This window comes from Lacerta agilis, chromosome 10 (assembly GCF_009819535.1).
Source record: "Lacerta agilis isolate rLacAgi1 chromosome 10, rLacAgi1.pri, whole genome shotgun sequence".
Classification (NCBI taxonomy): domain Eukaryota; kingdom Metazoa; phylum Chordata; class Lepidosauria; order Squamata; family Lacertidae; genus Lacerta; species Lacerta agilis.
The window spans coordinates 69,581,218-69,599,082 of NC_046321.1; the positions used below are offsets into that span (position 1 = coordinate 69,581,218).

At 44.4% G+C, this 17,865-nt stretch overlaps 1 protein-coding gene across 4 annotated transcripts in view; it reads right to left on the minus strand.

Annotated features, from left to right (window-relative positions):
* Nucleotides 1-1,540: 1,540 nt before the first annotated feature.
* Nucleotides 1,541-17,865, minus strand: part of CDC123 (cell division cycle 123) — a 33,138-nt gene continuing 16,813 nt past the window's right edge. For 2 of the 4 annotated variants that reach the window (XM_033161927.1, XM_033161928.1), the window contains 4 exons: nt 13,412-13,440; nt 8,339-8,467; nt 6,483-6,620; nt 1,541-1,809 (listed from right to left, as the gene is read on the minus strand). In XM_033161927.1, coding sequence (XP_033017818.1) covers nt 1,777-1,809; nt 6,483-6,620; nt 8,339-8,467; nt 13,412-13,440 — 329 coding nt within the window. In that variant the 3' untranslated portion in view covers nt 1,541-1,776. Of the gene's footprint in view, nt 1,810-6,482; nt 6,621-8,338; nt 8,468-12,222; nt 12,322-13,372; nt 13,441-17,865 lie in introns of those variants that run through there. The other 2 variants (XM_033161929.1, XM_033161930.1) reach the window with 2 other exon arrangements.

Here is a 17,865-nt window from a genome sequence, read left to right on the forward strand (position 1 = left end):
TGAATGTGGCCCTCTGACCAAAAAAGGCCAGACAGCTCTGAAGGACAGGACAGATATGACGAAAGTACTGGTAATCAGAATATTTCCATTTATTTCCACAACTGGAAACTTTCCTCACAAGCCACTGAAGGGGAAAGGGGAAAAAACCTCATCTTGGTGAACCACGACCATGCTGTAAGTGCCAAAAGCAGCAGGGCCTGGGCTAGTGGGAAGAAAGCAGAGCTGACTCACACCAAAGGCAGCAAACTACTTACGGGAGAAACTCCCTCAGGTCAATGGGTTTGGTCGCCTCAGTCCTGTATACCTGAAGGAGTGTCTCCACCCCCACCGTTCAGCTCGGACACCGAAGGCCTTCTGGCAGTTCCCTTGCTGCAAGAAGTGGGGTTACAGGGAACCAGGCAGAGGGCCTTCTTGGTGGTGGCGCCTGCCCTGTGGAACACCCTGCCAGCAGATGTCAAGGCAATAAGCAACTATTTTACTTTTAAAAGACAAGTGAAGGCGGCTCTGTTTAGGGAAGTTTTTAATGCCTGATGCTGTATTGTTTTTGATATTCGGTTGGAAGCCGCCCAGAGTGGCTGGGGAAACCCAGCCAGATGGGCGGGGTATAAATAATAAATTATCATCATCATCTCCCAAGTCATAGGAACCCTCTGCTGTAGCCACCTTCCTGGCAAAGCAGTGGAAAAAAGTGACTGGTTAATATTATGGCAGGAAAACTCTTTGAGACTTAAGGTTGCTACAATGGCTGCCAGTTTCGTATTCAGAAGGTCTGCCTATGTGTGCTACCAGCCCCAGTATAGAGGTGTTAATTTTAGTTTATAAAACCCTGAACCACTTAGGAACAGGCTACCTTCAAGATCACCTTGCCTCCCTATGCCTTAGGCCTGATTTGAACATTCAACAAATGGGAGTTGCTGGCAGTGCCCATTTCTAAGGCATGAAACTACCAACAACAGGGCTTTCACTGTGGTCATGCCAGCTTTGTAGAACATGGCTCCACTGACAATTAGCCAGGCACCTTTTCTATTTCAGATGCCTGCTGAAACCTTTTGTCAACTGAAATAATATTTGTTTCGCTTGTAGCAGACACTGTTATAATGAAGGGGTTTTACACATTGTATTTATGATGATTTTTATATATTTGTATATTTTGTTGACTGCTTAGATATTTTTATGAACAAGTGGCCAATAAATTAGAATACAGTGGTACCTTGGTTTATGAACTTAATCCGTTCCGGAAGTCCGTTCTTAAACCAAAGCGTTCTTAAACCAAGGCATGCTTTCCCATAGCAGCGGGGGACTCAATTTACAAACGGAACACACTCAACAGGAAGCGAAACATGTTCTTATTCCAAGGCAAAGCTCACAAACCAAAACACCTACTTCTGGGTTTGCAGCGTTCTTAATCCAAGTTGTTCATAAACTAAGCTGTTCTTAAACCAAGGTACCACTGCATAAATAAATAGTTTTAGAGGATAGCACTACAGCAAAAAATAACAGTTCTCTTGGTTGTAGTGAGTTGTGAAATAAAAAGTTGTCATCAAAAGAAAGGGGAGACCCAGCAGTGTTAAGCGAGAACCAGCTGTCTCCCTTGTAATGCTGCAAAGTCAGCTTAAAACAGATTTATTCAATGAAGTGCCCATACAAGATCAGAATCCTCTTGAGGTTGTGGGAATAATATAAAAAGCTAATGTTCTCAGAGCTTGTGGTGTCAAAAATGCTATCTTTCCCCATGAAGTTGTGGCCTTGTTTCTTATTCCAATTTCATCCCGCATTTCATGATTCTTCATCATCTTGCTGATTTCGTTTCTGTTAGGATAACCAAGAAAATGAAATTATATAGAATTCAATGTTACAACTATTTTCCAGAGGAGACAGCCATGCAATTGAACAAATACAACACATTTCCCACTGCCCATATTCCCCGAGGGAGAGAAGAGGGCAGGAGAGCTGAAACAGATGGAAGGAGACCAAAACACCCCTCCGCAGCAGAGACCTTGGGCAAGAGCGAGCTGCCACTTCCCCTGGCTACCTGCCTGGGCAGGGAGGAAAAGGTGGTGGCTGAAGGAGGGAATGGCCTGTCCACTTTTGGCTCTGATCCTGGCTGCCCACCACCAGCCCAGCTCTCGAGAGGGGCGGGGGGAAGGTTCCCCATCCCCGTTCTAAAGCCACAGACAGGAGTATTTCAACAAGCTACTTTTTAAAAGTTTGCATAATTCGATATTAGCAATGCACACTAAAAACTACATAATTCAAGAGAGAAGAATCAATTATCAGGAGGAACTAACATCAAAGAGCTTTTTAAAAAGAACTAAATAAAGACCTCTCTTTATTAAATAAAGCAGGGAACTGCAGGGGAACTGAACACTAATAATAATGACTTCCTGGTTAAGTGACATCACACTTGAAGCTCTTCCATGTTCAATCTAACACTCTCCTCTTCTTCCTGAACTGATGGATGCATCATTAAATGCACATGCTGTTTAGTAACCACACTCCCTACCCCCACCCGTCACCCCCACAGCATGTTCTGCAGGGACATAATGAATAGTTCAGTTGAGATTGCTAATGCATCAATGGGCTTGTCGGGTTAATCCAGCAGTTGCATGGAATGGCCTGTCCCAATTTTCATAATGTGACCTTAATAACAAAGGTCACTTTGTAACTCAGCTCTAGTCCTTTCAACTCTTATGAAAGCACTGGGGGAAAAGATCAGCAGGGAAGCTGGCAGCTTTTTTAATAACCTCACAAGCTACCTTCACAAGCTTTGGAACTAAAGATTTCGTGATCTATAGGCTGACACATTGGAGGCTTTTAAGCTAAACCCTGTGTTCCACCACCAAGAGATCTTTTTTTAAAAAAAATATTTTTTATTGTTTTTGCATCATAAAAACAGATAACAGAAAAGAAAAATAAAAATAAATACAGTTTTGTCTTTTTACATGGTTTGCATTATCTCTTAAACTCCGCCGAGTTTTTGACTTCCCTCCGCTTCTACATTAGTTTTCCAAGGTACATCATTCGTCCGCTTTTTCTCAATTTTATCTAGTTAAACTAATCTTAATGTTCATTCTGAAATTTTCTTGTTCTTCTGTTGCTTTGCAAGAATTTCGTCTCACCTGTAAGTGCTTACAAATTCCTACTGTCTTTTAAATATTCTAGGAATTTACTCCAATCCAAACTTATCTGCTGATCTCTTTGATTTCTTATTCTGCTTGTTAATCTAGCCATTTCCAAGTATTCCACAAGCTTCCCTCTCCATTCTACTACCGTTGGTAGATTTGACGTTTTCCAATTCTGGGCTAGCAAGGTTCTTGCTGCTGTGGTGGCGTAAAGAAATTTTTTTTGATCTCTCTTTTTAATCTCGCCTCCCACCACCAAGAGATCTTATGTAAAGCTTGAAGGCATGTCCTGTTATTAGATCAAGACTAGATTTAACAAGTGTACAGTACAAAATATACAACCTTAAGTAAATGAATGTTCTTTTGGAACAATACTTCAGATGGATAAATTTCTTTTGGATTAGCTAATGTCCCCCCACCCCCACCTCCACCTCCACCCACCAACAACTGAACAACAAGAATGCACTCAGTGAAATGCTTTTGATAAGATTTCACTCAATGCCGTTGCCAATTGTTATTTAGCCTTTTCCTTCTGCCTGAGGAGTGATATGATTAACTTCGTTAGAATGGCAGGAAATTGACTGATTAAAAGTGAAAACCTCAATGTCTTCCACTGTGTGATCAATATGCCTAATTTGCTGAGAAAAGCTGGAAACCAGTTACCAAATAGTCAGTCATTCTAAGGGCAGAGTCACAAAGTAGTTTCTGAGACTTGAAAGTAGTTTGAGGAAAACTTAAGCATAGGGATGCTATACATCCAGGAATTCCCAGGCATGTCCTCTTTGGGGGATCCTACATGCCCATCCGGGGAGAATTTTACATTTTAAAGCAAATGTCCTGGATTTTGTTTTTTGTTTTTCAAAAAAAGAAGTGTGTGGGCAGCTCTGGTTCAGGCTCAGGCGTGGGCAGCTTGGGCTCAGCAGCGGCAAAGGGGCTATCAGGTGATTGCCCTTGAAATATGGCAACCCTACTTAAACATAAACACACACACACATTCTCCCAACTTGCCCCTGGAAAGACAGTTTAAGAATGGGTTTTGGGGGGAAACAATCAAATTATATTCCCGTATTATCTCCCTTGAAGAGGCAAAAGTAGGTTGTGTGTATTCACCACAAACGGTGAACCCTCCTTCAAATCACATTCACCTCTAAGGAAAATCTATAGTGTTTCTCTAATGTGATTAAGTAATATAGTTTCTACTTTTTTATTCACAGCCAAGAAGTGACAATGCCATACAAGGGGAGAGAGTGGTGAGGAAGAGTAAAAAGTTTTTAACCTCATAAAAACAAAAACAATAGGAGAATAAGAGCTGTTTGACAGTGGAGCAGTCTCCCTCCAGAGATCGTGGATTCTCCTTCCTTGGAGCTTTTTAAACAGTGGCTGGATAGCCATCTGTCTTGGGGGCTTTAGCTGAAATTCCTGCATTGCAAGGGGTTGGACTAGATGACCCTTGGGGTCCCTTCCAACTCTACGATTCTATGTTTTGTTTTACTTATTTACTTGATTTTATCCTAAATTTTATTCTGTGAACCACTCTGAGATCTTATGATGAAGGGCGGTATAGAAATCAATCAATCAATCAAACAAACAAACAAACAAACAAGCAAACAAAAACAGCCTTAGCTTTTTTGCTGCTGCTTCACACTGCTGACTCGGGTTAAGCTTGTGTTCTACTAAGACCCCCAGATCCTTTTCACATGTACTAGTGGCAATCCAGGTGTCCCACATCTAAAAATTTACGACTATCCAAATAAATAGATTGGCAATAGTTATGGAATTCTCCGTCACTATATGAAACAATGGCCACGAGGATTAGACAGCTTCAAAAAAGGAACTGACAGATACAAAGAGGTTACGGTATGTCAACTGTTTTTAGACATTGTAGTTAAACAGAACATCCAGATACTGAGACATATACTTGAGGCTGGAGACAATCAAGAGGGGAGGGCTGTCACTTTCAAACTATGCTTGTGATCTTGCAAAGGCCTCTAGCCAGACGCGGGATGAAACAGAATGCTGGATGTGATGGGCTTGGCTCTGTCCAGCAAGGCCCTCCTTATGTAACGAAATGTGCCTTTGCAGCAGCTTAATGCACACCACTTCAGAATTGTTGCTTTGAAATGTAGCCTTAATATATTCATAATCATTTAAGTAACCATTTAAAGACTCCATTCATGGCTACAAAAACACTGGCGAATTGTGGGTTCTAAATATGCATCCCTTTATTGAAATGGGCTAGTAGAACCTATATGACTCCTATATACAAAGATTGTATATAGTGACTAAATATTTGCATATGTCATTTTTTCCTGACCATGGTTGTTGTTGGTTTTTTTTTTAAAAAAAGTTTGGAAACACTGGATTCACCATTCAGTTAAAAGTGCTGGAGAGATAAAAATAAAGTCTGTCCAGAGCTTAGGATCTACTTTTAGATTGTGAACCTAAAATTTAAAATGTCAAGGCAACCCAATGAGAAGTAGAGCTTGCCAAAATTCTTCCCTCTACACAAAATGACTCTTGTCCCTTATTACACCAAGCAACTAGTACTAAAAAGACCAGGAAAGGCAGAATCTAAATGAAAACAGAGAGACCCTGTAAGAGTTTACCAAATATATGAAATATAAAAATTCACCTAGAAACTTATATACCTTATTGGTTCAAATATAAGCCACTCTTTTTTTTCCAAATTCGGGCCGTGAAAAGTTAAAGTGTGGCTTATATTCGCAACCTTACCACATGGCTCCCTCCCCCCAGGAAGCAGCCCGGGAGCACAGGGCATCAGCATGCCGCCCGCACACCGCTCCCAAGACTCCCCCAGCAGCCAGAAAGAAGGGGGGAGGGGGGAGGCTGCGGGCAAAGCGGTGCGGCTCCCCCCCCCCCCCGAACAGCCCAGGAGCACGTGGCAGTGGCACGCAGCCTGCCTGCCCACTACCCCCAAGCCTCCCCCGGCACCGGCTTGGGGAGGTTGTGCCAGGAGTTCCGGGAGGTGGGCCACACCTGCAAATAAGCCTTGAATTTTAAAGGTGCGTCTTATATTTGGGCCAATACGGTACTGTAAAAAATAAAAGAGCTGGAAACAATTTTGATTGAGTCTCACATCACTTGATCACTGAGCACCATGTGGAAATTAGTCTACAAATAACCTCAGCAGATCGACCTCCACCAACAAACCCATTGTATTGTCTGATATGAGAAGCTTTACAAGTGTCTGTCCTCCCAGCTCATCAGGTGCGAAGGAGACAGTCATGAGAAATAAAATGACACATACAGATGTGAAGTAGCCTCTGAACCAAGTAAGTGCCTGTATGCAGTTACCTTAGATACTTAAAGTTATGCTCTTCTGTTAGGAAACTTACTTACCAGTTTGAGCAGGTCAATTAATTTGTGAACATCTTCGCCAGTGGAAAGGTCTACAAAATCTTTGGGCAGCCTGTAGCTGAGATAGGGGCTAGGTTGAACAGTAAGGTTGCTGTTTGTACAACGGAATGATGGATAGTCCTAATAAGGGGAGGCAATAAGCAAGAGATGTCAATTTAAAATCACCATTGTGTGTATCTAATTAGCGGCAGTGTATTTCAAATAATTGACAAAAAAGCCTCAAAAGGATCACATTGGGAAAGATCACTCACTTGGTATTTCTACTTTTATCAATGGCTTTTTAATACACATTTTTAATTGTATTTTGTAAATGTACATTGTTTTAGGAAAAAGCCTCAAAATATTGTAGAAGTTAGACATTTTTGAAGGACAAAAACATGAATTTGAAGGACAAAAACAACTGAATTTCTAGGAGGGCCATTTGAAGAATGGAGTTCACTGCGGTGGCCTGCTCGCAAGTTCTACTACATCAGGCATGTCCAACAGGTAGATCGTGATCTACCGGTAGATCATTGGACGTCTGTGGTAGATCACGGGTAGATCACTGGCTCTCCCAAAGAAGCTTAACAACTTTAAACTTTTACCTGAACCCAAAAAACGGGGCTCTCCTCCTCCCTAAAGAAAGCTCAAGAAATTTGACCTGAACCCCCCAAAGGGGGGTAGATCACTGCCAGTTTTTAACTCTGTGAGTAGATCGCGGTCTCTTGGGAGTTGGCCACCCCTGGACTACATAAATGCAGCTGCCTCCACAGCCTCTGTTGCCCTTTGTTTGGCAAGCTGGTGAAGGTGGTCTTGGCCTAGGGGCCTTCAGTTGCCACTTTTCGCTATTAGTGGGAATCAGTACTCTCGCTACATAAGCTCTCAAATACTGATAAAATAAAATGGAACTGGAAATATCAACAGTTCAGTTGGAAGACCCAATATTATAAAAGAAGCATCCACTAAGAAACGGAACACTGTTAAATGTACAGTGAGAAAGTTCATGCATAAAGGTAATGCTTGAAAACTGATGTTACATGTAGAGGTTTTTGTTTTGCCTGGAAAGTACAATAAAAGCTCAGGGTGATGAGCAACTTGGAAAGCAGAGCTATCACCAGGAAACCTTCTTCAAATTGATATTGCCTTTCATTTCCAGCTTCCTGAAGTCCAGAACACCAGTGTATATATGCAGAAGTTCAAAAAGGAAATTTATGAAAGATACTCCCTCACAACTCCAGCAGCTCAAAATGTAGCAGTGGGAATGAAAGATCAAGGGCCCATTTTATTTGGCTGGAAGTGAACCTACTAAATTGTGAATAAAGATGTGGCAAAAAAGATCAGCTTCATTTGCAAGATTTTTTTTTAAAATGTAGGTAGATGCACAGATACGACACACTAACAATACTTGGACCTTTAGGTTTTGTATGTGCATGCACCCAATTAATTGACACCCTCACTGCTGAGTAGAATCAAGAATCCAAATAGATTTCCATTTCTTGGATACCAAAGGAAGTGGACCATCTCTACATTAATGAATCAGTAGTCCCATCAGGACATACACCTGGAACTGGTAATGCTGCAAAATGGCCCTGCCAGAGGATGCTTGCAGATAGATAATTCTCATTGAGAATCACTTTGAAAAGCAAACCTATGAGCAGAAACAGACTCTGCCCAGTAGCACTTATTATCTCTGCAGTTCAAAATCAATGGAAAGTCCATGTATTCATTTAAACAAGACACAATAGCTTCCATAGATGTATGAACACAGCATAATGAATCCTTGCATCCAGGTACATATATAGAAGCCAGGAGGACCTGCTTAATTATATTTCCAGTCACATCACCATTCCATCTGTTACCTGTTCCATGGCTCCACCTTCACTCTCGTCATCTTTCAAACCATTTCCAGACCTCAGCTCCTCCCACATAAACAGTAGAGAATCTGTTACCTCGCCAAATGGATTAAAATCAATTAACCACACTCTACCCTGCAGAAGAAAAATGGCAGAAGCAAAACATAAATCTATTTATATAAGACAACACGAAGAAAGCCTTTAAAGTGGAATGTGGACAGACATGCTTTCCGCTAATTTTCATGTGGGGTTGTGTTCATTAACATAATGGCTATCTGATCTGGTGGGGTGGAAGCAAGGCTGGTTAAGGAGGTCAGGAAACCACACATTATCAAATAAAACATATGTGGAGGTTGATTTATGGAGGATTGACCTATTTGGTGTCTGTGAGCCATGATAGCTAAATGGCATCTGGATAGCAGGTGCTAATACCAAACAATGGGGTGGGGGCTGCTGCCTGTGAGCCAGGCATATTAAGAGAACTTCCACAGGGATGCCTTCCAAAGGCCATGGACTTCAACTCCTATCATGTCTGACCATTTAGCATGCTGGCAGCAGAGGCTAATGGGAGATGCAGACCACAAAATCCAGAGGGCACCACACTGGCTGCCCCTGTTCTTAGAGTATCTGACTGGACACTGCTGGAGGCAGAACATTGTGGCTTCAGCCTGATATAGCAAGACAATTCTTGCCTATATCACAAAATGGCAAGCCACAGTCATTTGCATGCATGTACTCAGCATGAAAGGGTGCTGTCACTTAAATAAATCAGGCAAAGTCCACATTTTGGATCCCTGTTGTACTGGTAAAACAAGATAAAGCTAACTCACAAACTGAAACCAACATGAGGACAAATAAAAGAGGGTGCCTTCACCCCAATGTGGCTCCCCTTTATTACATACACAGCCCAACAAGACAACAACCCACCATACAGATTGATATGGCTACCTTGACACAACAACCCCTCCTGCCCCTCACACATCTCACTGCAGGCAGCTGAAAGCAAGCAATCACGCCCTGGGCCCCCAACCTCTCTTACGCCAAAGAAAACAAATACATGAATAGAAAGCCTACCCATGTGATGCTGACACAAAAACCTCACACTTTCACCATGCAAACTGCTGCCCGCTTCTCCCTCCGCTCTCTTCCCATCTCCCCCCCCCCACCTTATACTGTATACAACATTGAAGTCCCACATCAAACATAACTGATCAATACAAAGGACTTTACGATATGAAAGTAGAGACAATGTTCGTACTATTGTAACCCAAGAAAATCCTTAATAAAAACAATTTTTAAAAAGTTAAAACCAATTTGGTCACAAAAAGAACCAGTGACTAGCAAATTTTGACCCCTTGGTGTGAAAGGTCTCGGTCTTCAGCTTGATGAAGTGCAAAGTGTTAAAACAGCTATATGGGCCTTTGGCTGGATCCAGCAAGGAGTCTTCTTAACTAATGAAGAACAACGGTGGTGTTTTCTGAACAATTCTCAAGACACTTCCATTTCAAGACGCCCCCCAAACACTGTTCCCTTACCACCCACCCAGAAAGAGAAAGGAGAAGATGAAAACTGGAGGTTTCTTTTCCTTTCCTTTCCACACCAGGATTCTTGGGGAAGGGGGAAGGGAGGAGGAGGAGGAGGTTCAAGTCTGGGCAAACTGCACTGAACTCAACCCATCTGCAAAGTGGGTCTGACCTGACACAGATCAGCAGCTGGGATGTGAAGATGGGCGGGCTTGGCGGTGGGTGCTGTGCAGCGCCAGCAAGAGACCGAGCTCTCGGGGAGCTGAAATGGACACGATCCCATTCCGTTTCACCTCCAGCTGCCTTATAGACTTCCCCACCCACTAACACCTAATTGTCCAGCCTGCTTGTGGATGCTGCGAAGGGGGCCGGGTGGGGGCGGAAAGCAACAAGTGGCAGGAAGGGGTCAGTAGACTTGGGCAGTAAGGAGTGGGCCCACCTCTAATCGCCTTGCTGCCTTGCTTGGGGCCCCCAACTGCCAGAAAAGCAGGTCAGGAAGCGGGTTGGGGGTGGGGGAGATGCAAGGGAGAACATGTGGGGTGGGGCAGGGCAATTCTTTTGCAGTCAGCTTTATTCCCGTGCTAAAGGACAGGAGGTCGTGCCTGGAAAGGAAGCGAGGGGGAGGCGTGCGCAGGCGAGGCAGTGATGGTCAGATCCAGCCCATCCAAGGAGACGCAGCCCTCTCTGCAAGCTCACCTTGTTCCTCTGCACATGCTGATGGTGCAAATATATTCTGCCTGGGTAGGAACGGCGTCTTCGTCGGCTGCGCCTTCCAGAGGAGGGGAGGCCTGGTCCTGCAGCTGCCCCCATAGTGAGTCATGGGGATGAGCGACACACGGAAGGCTTTGCCGTGGGGATTGGGGGTAGGGAGACATGCGCGGGCAGGCTAGTGCATGGGAATTTGGGGTTGGAGGACAGGCATGCAAGCTGGGGTGGTGGTGGGTGGGGGTTAGGGAGACACGCGGCAAGTTGGGTTGTGAGGATGGGGCTTAAGGAGACACGGGTGTGGGCTGGGTCATGGGGAAGGGGGTTAGGGAGATGTCTATAAGCTGGGTTGTGGGGATGGGGGCATGGAAGGCTTGCACGTAGACTGGGCCATGGGGTGTGTGTGAGCGAGATCCATGTGTAGGCTGGGTTGTAGGGACGAGCATTAGCAATACTGACCATCTCATTAGCCAAAAGCAGGCCCATACATCCCGTTGAAATATTTATAAGTTTATGTTGATTAAAATCATTCTTCATTTTAAATACTGTATTGTTTTTCCTGTTTTTTTTCCTGTCCCATCTTCTGTTCTGGCAGGTATGAGCCAGGAGGGCTTTCAATGCAGTAGTAGATTTGCTTGGAACAGTTGAAGTGCAGGATAGAATGGCTGACTATGATTATGCAGACCTGGCAATATTGTCTCCATCCCCAAATAGGGCACCAGCAAATCTTAACAAAGTATAACAGAGAAGGGTGAAGTAGAGCTTGTGTTTTAGACTAACAAACAGCCATTCATTCCCTTGCAGCAACACAAACTGCAATTTCTACATTCATATGTTGAAAACCTGCATTTCCAGGCGGTAATGGTATTAAAGACTGCAAAATCACTCCAGTTCAGTGGTGACTGGAACCAGGTTTCTGCTTAAGATAAATACCAAAAATTCTACAATATTGATTGTCCGGTACTTGCTCTTTTAGATCTATGTAGGCATGGAAAGGGAAAGCAACCAACCACAAGGTACAAATCATTTACAAATGAATGATTGCACTTATTCAACAACTAAAGCTCCAATGCAACAGTTGACCAATTTCAAAAATTCTTTACTATTTAAGCATCATAATTCATTTGCCCAGCCTAAAACAAATGAAGTTATTGTGACTTAAAAGAAAAAGAAGAGGAGAAGATTTGATTTGGCAAGGAACACAGTTGCTACAGAATACATTTAAAGAGTTTTAAATAACAATTCTTAGATCAACACTTTGATAAGGAACATGAGGCAGGGGTAGCATTCACATGTCATGCTAAGCCTTGGTTTAAGGAGATCTCTTCAAGCAAAAACAAGCTGCAGTGAGCCTCAGCCTTCCACAACCCCACTCCCCTCTCCTTTCTGCACAACTGGGCTTACTTTGTAAAGTAAGCTAGGTTCCAAAGCAGCAGCCAACAGGACCCCTTAAGGGATTTCTGTTTTTCAAACAGCAGTTTCTTCTACTGCACAGCAAACTGCTTCTGAAACTGAGAGGAAAAATTAAAATCTGCCTATAGTGTGGTGTTCCAAGAAAAAATGAAAACTCCCACTGGGAAATCACAGAGTCCAGTGTCCTTGAAGCAGCAACTTGGATATGTAGAATTCATGCTTATTGATGGGTACCCTGCATAAGATCATGGCAACTCTGTCTTATTACTGTACACTATCACTTTTTTTAAAAAAAAGCAGAATAAAATACTGCTTTGCCAAGGAGATAGTCAAAAATTTACACAGAATCTATATATATATAATGCAAGTGTCTCTGCGTCCAGTCCGTGTGTCTCTGGGTTTGCGCTACTGCGCATGTGCCCCAGGGACACAGGGATTGGATAGAGAGATCGGGCCTCGAGCAGCGTCGGCAGTTGAAGCGGGGCGGTTGAATCCGAACGTCCGTGCTCCAGAGGACGAGGGGAGGCCGAGAAGGGAGGCCATGCTGCCTGTCGTCGTCCCCACCCTGCCAGTTTCCCCAATGAATCCCAGTTGCTGAGGGTGGAGGCGGCGCGCACAAAGGGGCTTTGCCTCGCCGCTGCCGGGCGAGGGGGGACCCCCCTCCCGCTCCACAAAGCCCGGCCCCTGGGTCCAGGGATGCTGCCCCATCTCTCTCCCTCCCCACCCCACACTCTCACCCAGAAGGGTTCGGAGCCGGCCGGGCCCCTGCAAAGCCGCTGGATGTCCATGGCGGGCGTCGACGTCGGGGCTTGCCCAGCCTGGCCGGTGAAAGTTCTGCCTCGCTCGAGGGAAAGGAAGAGTCTGCCGGGGAGGAGGAGCCGCCGGCCGAGCCAGGCCAGCGCTGATTGGGCGGAGCGGCCGGGGGCGGCGAGGGAGAGGCTCCCCTCCAGCCCGGGAGAAGCCGCCTCACAGCGGCGGCCTAGGCACACCCTCCTCCTACTCCTCCCCGGCCCTCGCCCACCTCTCTTCCCGCGAGGCAAAGGCCCCGGCGGGGGCCCTAGACAGACGGGGAGGGCCGGGAAAGGAAGAGTCTGCCGGGGAGGAGGAGCCGCCGGCCGAGCCGGGCCAGCGCTGATTAGGCGGAGCGGCCGGGGGCGGCGAGGGAGAGGCTCCCCTCCGGCCCGGGAGGAGCCGCCTCACAGCGGCGGCCTAGGCACACCCTCCTCCTACTACTCCCGGCCCTCGCCCGCCTCTCTGAAAGTGGTTTCAGCCCGTTAAAATAACGGGCGCTAGAAGTGAATATATAAATGTGTGTGTGTGTGTGTGTGTGTGTGTGTGTGTGTATAATTGACAACATATGTTCTAGCGCCCGTTATTTTAACGGGCTGAAACCACTAGTAAAAATAATAAAGCATTCCAAACCAAAGAGTTGACTTACCATGCTGTCCCTGTAGATATCAAACACAACTAGAAAGATTAAAGGGAAAAGGAAAGGAAAGGAAAGGGGAGGGGAGGGGAGGAGAGAAGAGAAGAGAAGAGAAGAGAAGAGAAGAGAAGAGAAGAGGCAAGATTAATAGGTTTACTAAGCAAAAACCGAAAACCACTTCAAATTTTATGCTTTTAGGCCTTCTTAGAACTGAAGCAAACATGGATTCTTCTGGTGCTGTGAAAGGGTAAGTGATATGTGTTGGGCCAAGCAGGAGGGTACACTCTGCCTCTTCCCATAAACTTCATCCTTCACAGAAAACTAGGATAACTGAGAGCACAATCCAAACCCCCAATCCAGCACGTGTGGGGAGGGGGAGCTTGTACGGGGTAGACCTCTCCTGTCATCCAGCCCCAAATGGTCTCCACCTGCCGAGTGACATCACTCCACTGGCATGAAACGCCCTGGCTCTTGCCATTGTTGAGCTCCTCTCTGGCAGCAGTCCCTGGAAAGCCCCCAAACAGGGCATTCTGTAGGAGGGACTGAGGCTGCCCTAGATCTGCATGAGTGATGGGCCTGTGGATATGGTGACAGCTACTCTGCTGGATTGCTTTGCCAGTGTGGGTCCCTTCCTTATCGCCTAGGGCTTCTCCTGCTACTGTGGTGGCAAAGTAAAGAGCCCTGCTGGGTGATGCAAGATGGAGCCGCAAGACTTTTTAAGAAGTTCAGACCCTCCTCAGTGGTCTACACAAACGACTGTGAGCTTACTCACATTTTACACTAATAAAAACAACTTGCATTCTGCAAGCATAAGAACTGCCCTGCTGGGTCAAACCAAGATCCATCTCGTCTAGCAATTCTCACTGTGGCACCAGATGCCTTGGAATGTCCTAAGCAGGGCTTGAGAGTGTCAGCCATTCCTTATTTCTCCCCAGCTGCTGCTGCTCACAAATACTGTTGCTGATAGAGAGAAAATAGCTCTGCCTACCTTGCTCCACCCCTATAAGCCTGGAAAAAGCTGCTACCACAAGCGAGGTGTGGCTGCCTGTCAACGTACATTGGCAAACTGTGCCTTTGTGCCATATTGCCTTTGTGAAATCCAGATTTATCTGGCCATGTACATGTAATGGTGTGTGAGGTTTTATTCTTCCTCCTGTTTAGCTTTAAGCCACAGGGGGGCTAAAACCTGGCTAGGAGGTCTCATTTGGCCTCCCAGTTATTTTTTTCTGCTCACCCCAAGACCCCTCCAATTTTGGCAGTGGCAGTACAAAATGGGGGGTAGGGGGATTAAGTATTCACAATGCTGGGATGGATTTAAATATTTACATCTACTCTAGCCCCCTGATGGGGATACAGATTGACACACTCACACTGATTTGCACAGAACGGCCGTGGAGGGAGGGGGCTGTATGCCTGTATGTGCACATGAGAATGCACGTACAAGAGTGTGGCCATACCTACCACCAAAAAGGTCAACTACCTCTTCTAAACTGCTGGATTAAGCCAGTTTACTGGTGTTATTTTATTCAAAGTAGCATGAATTGCTAGTTTATTATGTTTATTTACTTATTAACAAGGTAATTTGCAAGTATTCTTATGTTTTTTGAATTTCTGTACTTAGTTGCTGCTCATTTGATGTTTGAGAGCTGCTCTGCGGAAATGATGCATACCAATAATTGGGTAGATAAGGCTGTCATGGCTGATTGGTTCATGAAAAAGATAGGTCTGCCATCAGCTATGAAACTTCTGCCTGAACTCATCTAACTAGTTACAGGTAGGTAGCCGTGTTGGTCTGCCATAGTCAAAACAAAATAAAAAATTCCTTCCAGTAGCACCTTAGAGACCAACTAAGTTTGTTCTTGGTATGAGCTTTCGTGCGCATGCACACTTCTTCAGATCATACCAAGAACAAACTTAGTTGGTCTCTAAGGTGCTACTGGAAGGATGTTTTATTATTTTTTATTTTGTTTCATCTAACTAGGCTAGTGGTCATCACCATGTTGCATGGCTTTTTGTTTAGATCTATGGTGTGACTGTATTTGGATTATTAAGTAAGCATAGACAGTTCTAGTCACTCCATGGCTAAACCAAATATTACAGAACTGAAAAGGGCAAGCAAAGTGATCAAGAAGCAGGAACACATTCCCTTTAAGAGCAGAAGGATGTTGGGCTTTTTAATTATGAAGAGAGAGAGACAAATGACCAAAGGGGGACATGACAGGGGTTGGAAAAAAAACTGAAAAGACTTTGTGTGAGTGAAGAGAAAAGTATTTTTTGATCTCTTATTAACACTTGGGGGGAAAACAATCAGCAATTAAGTTGATTGGCAGGAGATTCAGTACTTTCCACTTAACTAGCACATAAATTAAATGACCATATTCACTACCAAAAGATGTGATGAAAGACACTGGTTTAAGGCGTCATCAGACATTGCATTCCAGGTCAAGGTAAATGAGAGAAGGCAGTGGGAGGGGAACATTCACTTCATTCCCCATCATCATGGAAGGCGAGTTTCATGGAGGCTCCCTAGTTAGTTGAAAAGCCTGGTTTTCCAGAGTTCAAAATATGTTTGGGGAGCTTTGACAAGCACAAAAGATTCCTCGCTTCAGGTTTTTGGCTTCTAGAAGTGGGAAAGCAGTTGGAATGTCAACATGGGGCAGAGCTAGTGCACTCATCCTGCCTTAAGTGTTTGCTTTGATCGAGAACACAGCACCTGAAAAAAGATTTATGGGTGATAAGATTCTTATTAGTCATGGAAGTTTAAGGGAAATAACTCAAATGGGACTTCCCAGTAGAGTCTGCATAACTCTTAAGGCTGCAACACTATGCAGACTTAACAGAGTAAAGCCTATTGAAATCAGTGGGAGTTAAATGGGCTTAGGCTGCAAGTGCTCAAATACACTGTGCTCAGCTGGATTTGGGAAGGCTTAACTTTCTCTGTCCTGTGGTTACTGACACATTTGCTACATAAGTAAAGGGCTTCCTTTCATTCTTTGTCAAAGCAGGGTAGCTCAGCACAGGAAATTGCTTCAGGGCACTGACCATTCTTGACCCTCCAAGTATTTCCTCTGAAGCATTAACAAGGAATTTTGTTCCCAAAACAAGGAGTCACGTAATCAATTTTTTGGATATCTGAAAAATTCTAAGTGACTGAGGTCAGACCATGCTCTCTTGCGTAGCCCATCAAATTAGAACTCTGTGTAAACTGTTGTGCTTGCCTAGTCCAATAACTCTGGATGTTTTAAAGGTCAGTCAAGGCAGCAAGAGGTTCTATTGATGCTGTGTTGTTTTTAATATTTGGTTGAAAGCCGCCCAGAGTGGCTGGGGAAGCCCAGCCAGATAGGCAGGGGATAAATAATAAATTCTTATTCTTATTTTTATGTTTAGACATTGGAATGCAATTCTCATAATCTCCCACAGCTTTAGTGATTGACAGTAAAGATTACTACTTGTTGCAAACAGTTCTATGTAGAACAGCCTCCCTCAACTTAACCAACCAACAAACCACGCTGGATTGAGTGTGGTTTATTTTCCCTGTATTTTTATACTATGGTTGCTTAAAGCGGATTTATGTACTGTATTTTACAGATACCTATGACATGTGTAGGGACGCAAGTGGCGCTGTGGGTTAAACCACAGAGCCTAGGGCTTGCCGATCGGAAGGTTGGCAGTTCGAATCCCCGTGACAGGGGGAGCTCCCGTTGCTCAGTCCCAGCTCCTGCCAACCTAGCAGTTGGAAAGCACGTCAAAGTTCAAGTAGATAAATAGGTACTGCTCCAGCAGGAAGGTAAACAGCATTTCCGTGCGCTGCTCTGGTTTCGCCAGAGGTGGTTTAGTCATGCTGGCCACATGACCTGGAAAAACTGTCTGTGGAAGCGGACAAATGCAGGCTCCCTCAGTCTTTAAAGCGAGATGAGTGCTGCAACCCCAGAGTTGTTCACAACTGGACTTAACCGCCAGGGGTCCCTTTACCTTTGCCTTTATGACATATGTGCTGCCTTGAGGCTCATTTCGCACCAAAGTATGGTTAAAATTAACATTTCTGTACACACATTCTCCTACATCACAGGGTTCAGCTTGTATAGTTTTCTAAATTCGAAAATCAATTCCAAATTAAGTGATTAAAATATCACTACTTTTCTTTAGTGAAGAGTATCAATTTTTCAACTGTAGTTTGGATTTAATTAAATAGCATTCATTGTAGCTGAAGAACAAATGAGACATCTCCATTGAAGAAAGACAGAGACTTCTGTCCTTAAACAAAACTGAATAAAATAATCTAGGGCTGTAAATTTCACTATGACAAACTGCATGAGCACGTGGGAGAAGAACCTGTACAATGTGAAGAAGAAGTATCTGAAGAAGTGTGCATGCACACGAAAGCTCATACCAAGAACAAACTTAGTTGGTCTCTAAGGTGCTACTGGAAGGAATTTTTTAATTTTTATTTTGTTTCGACTACGGCA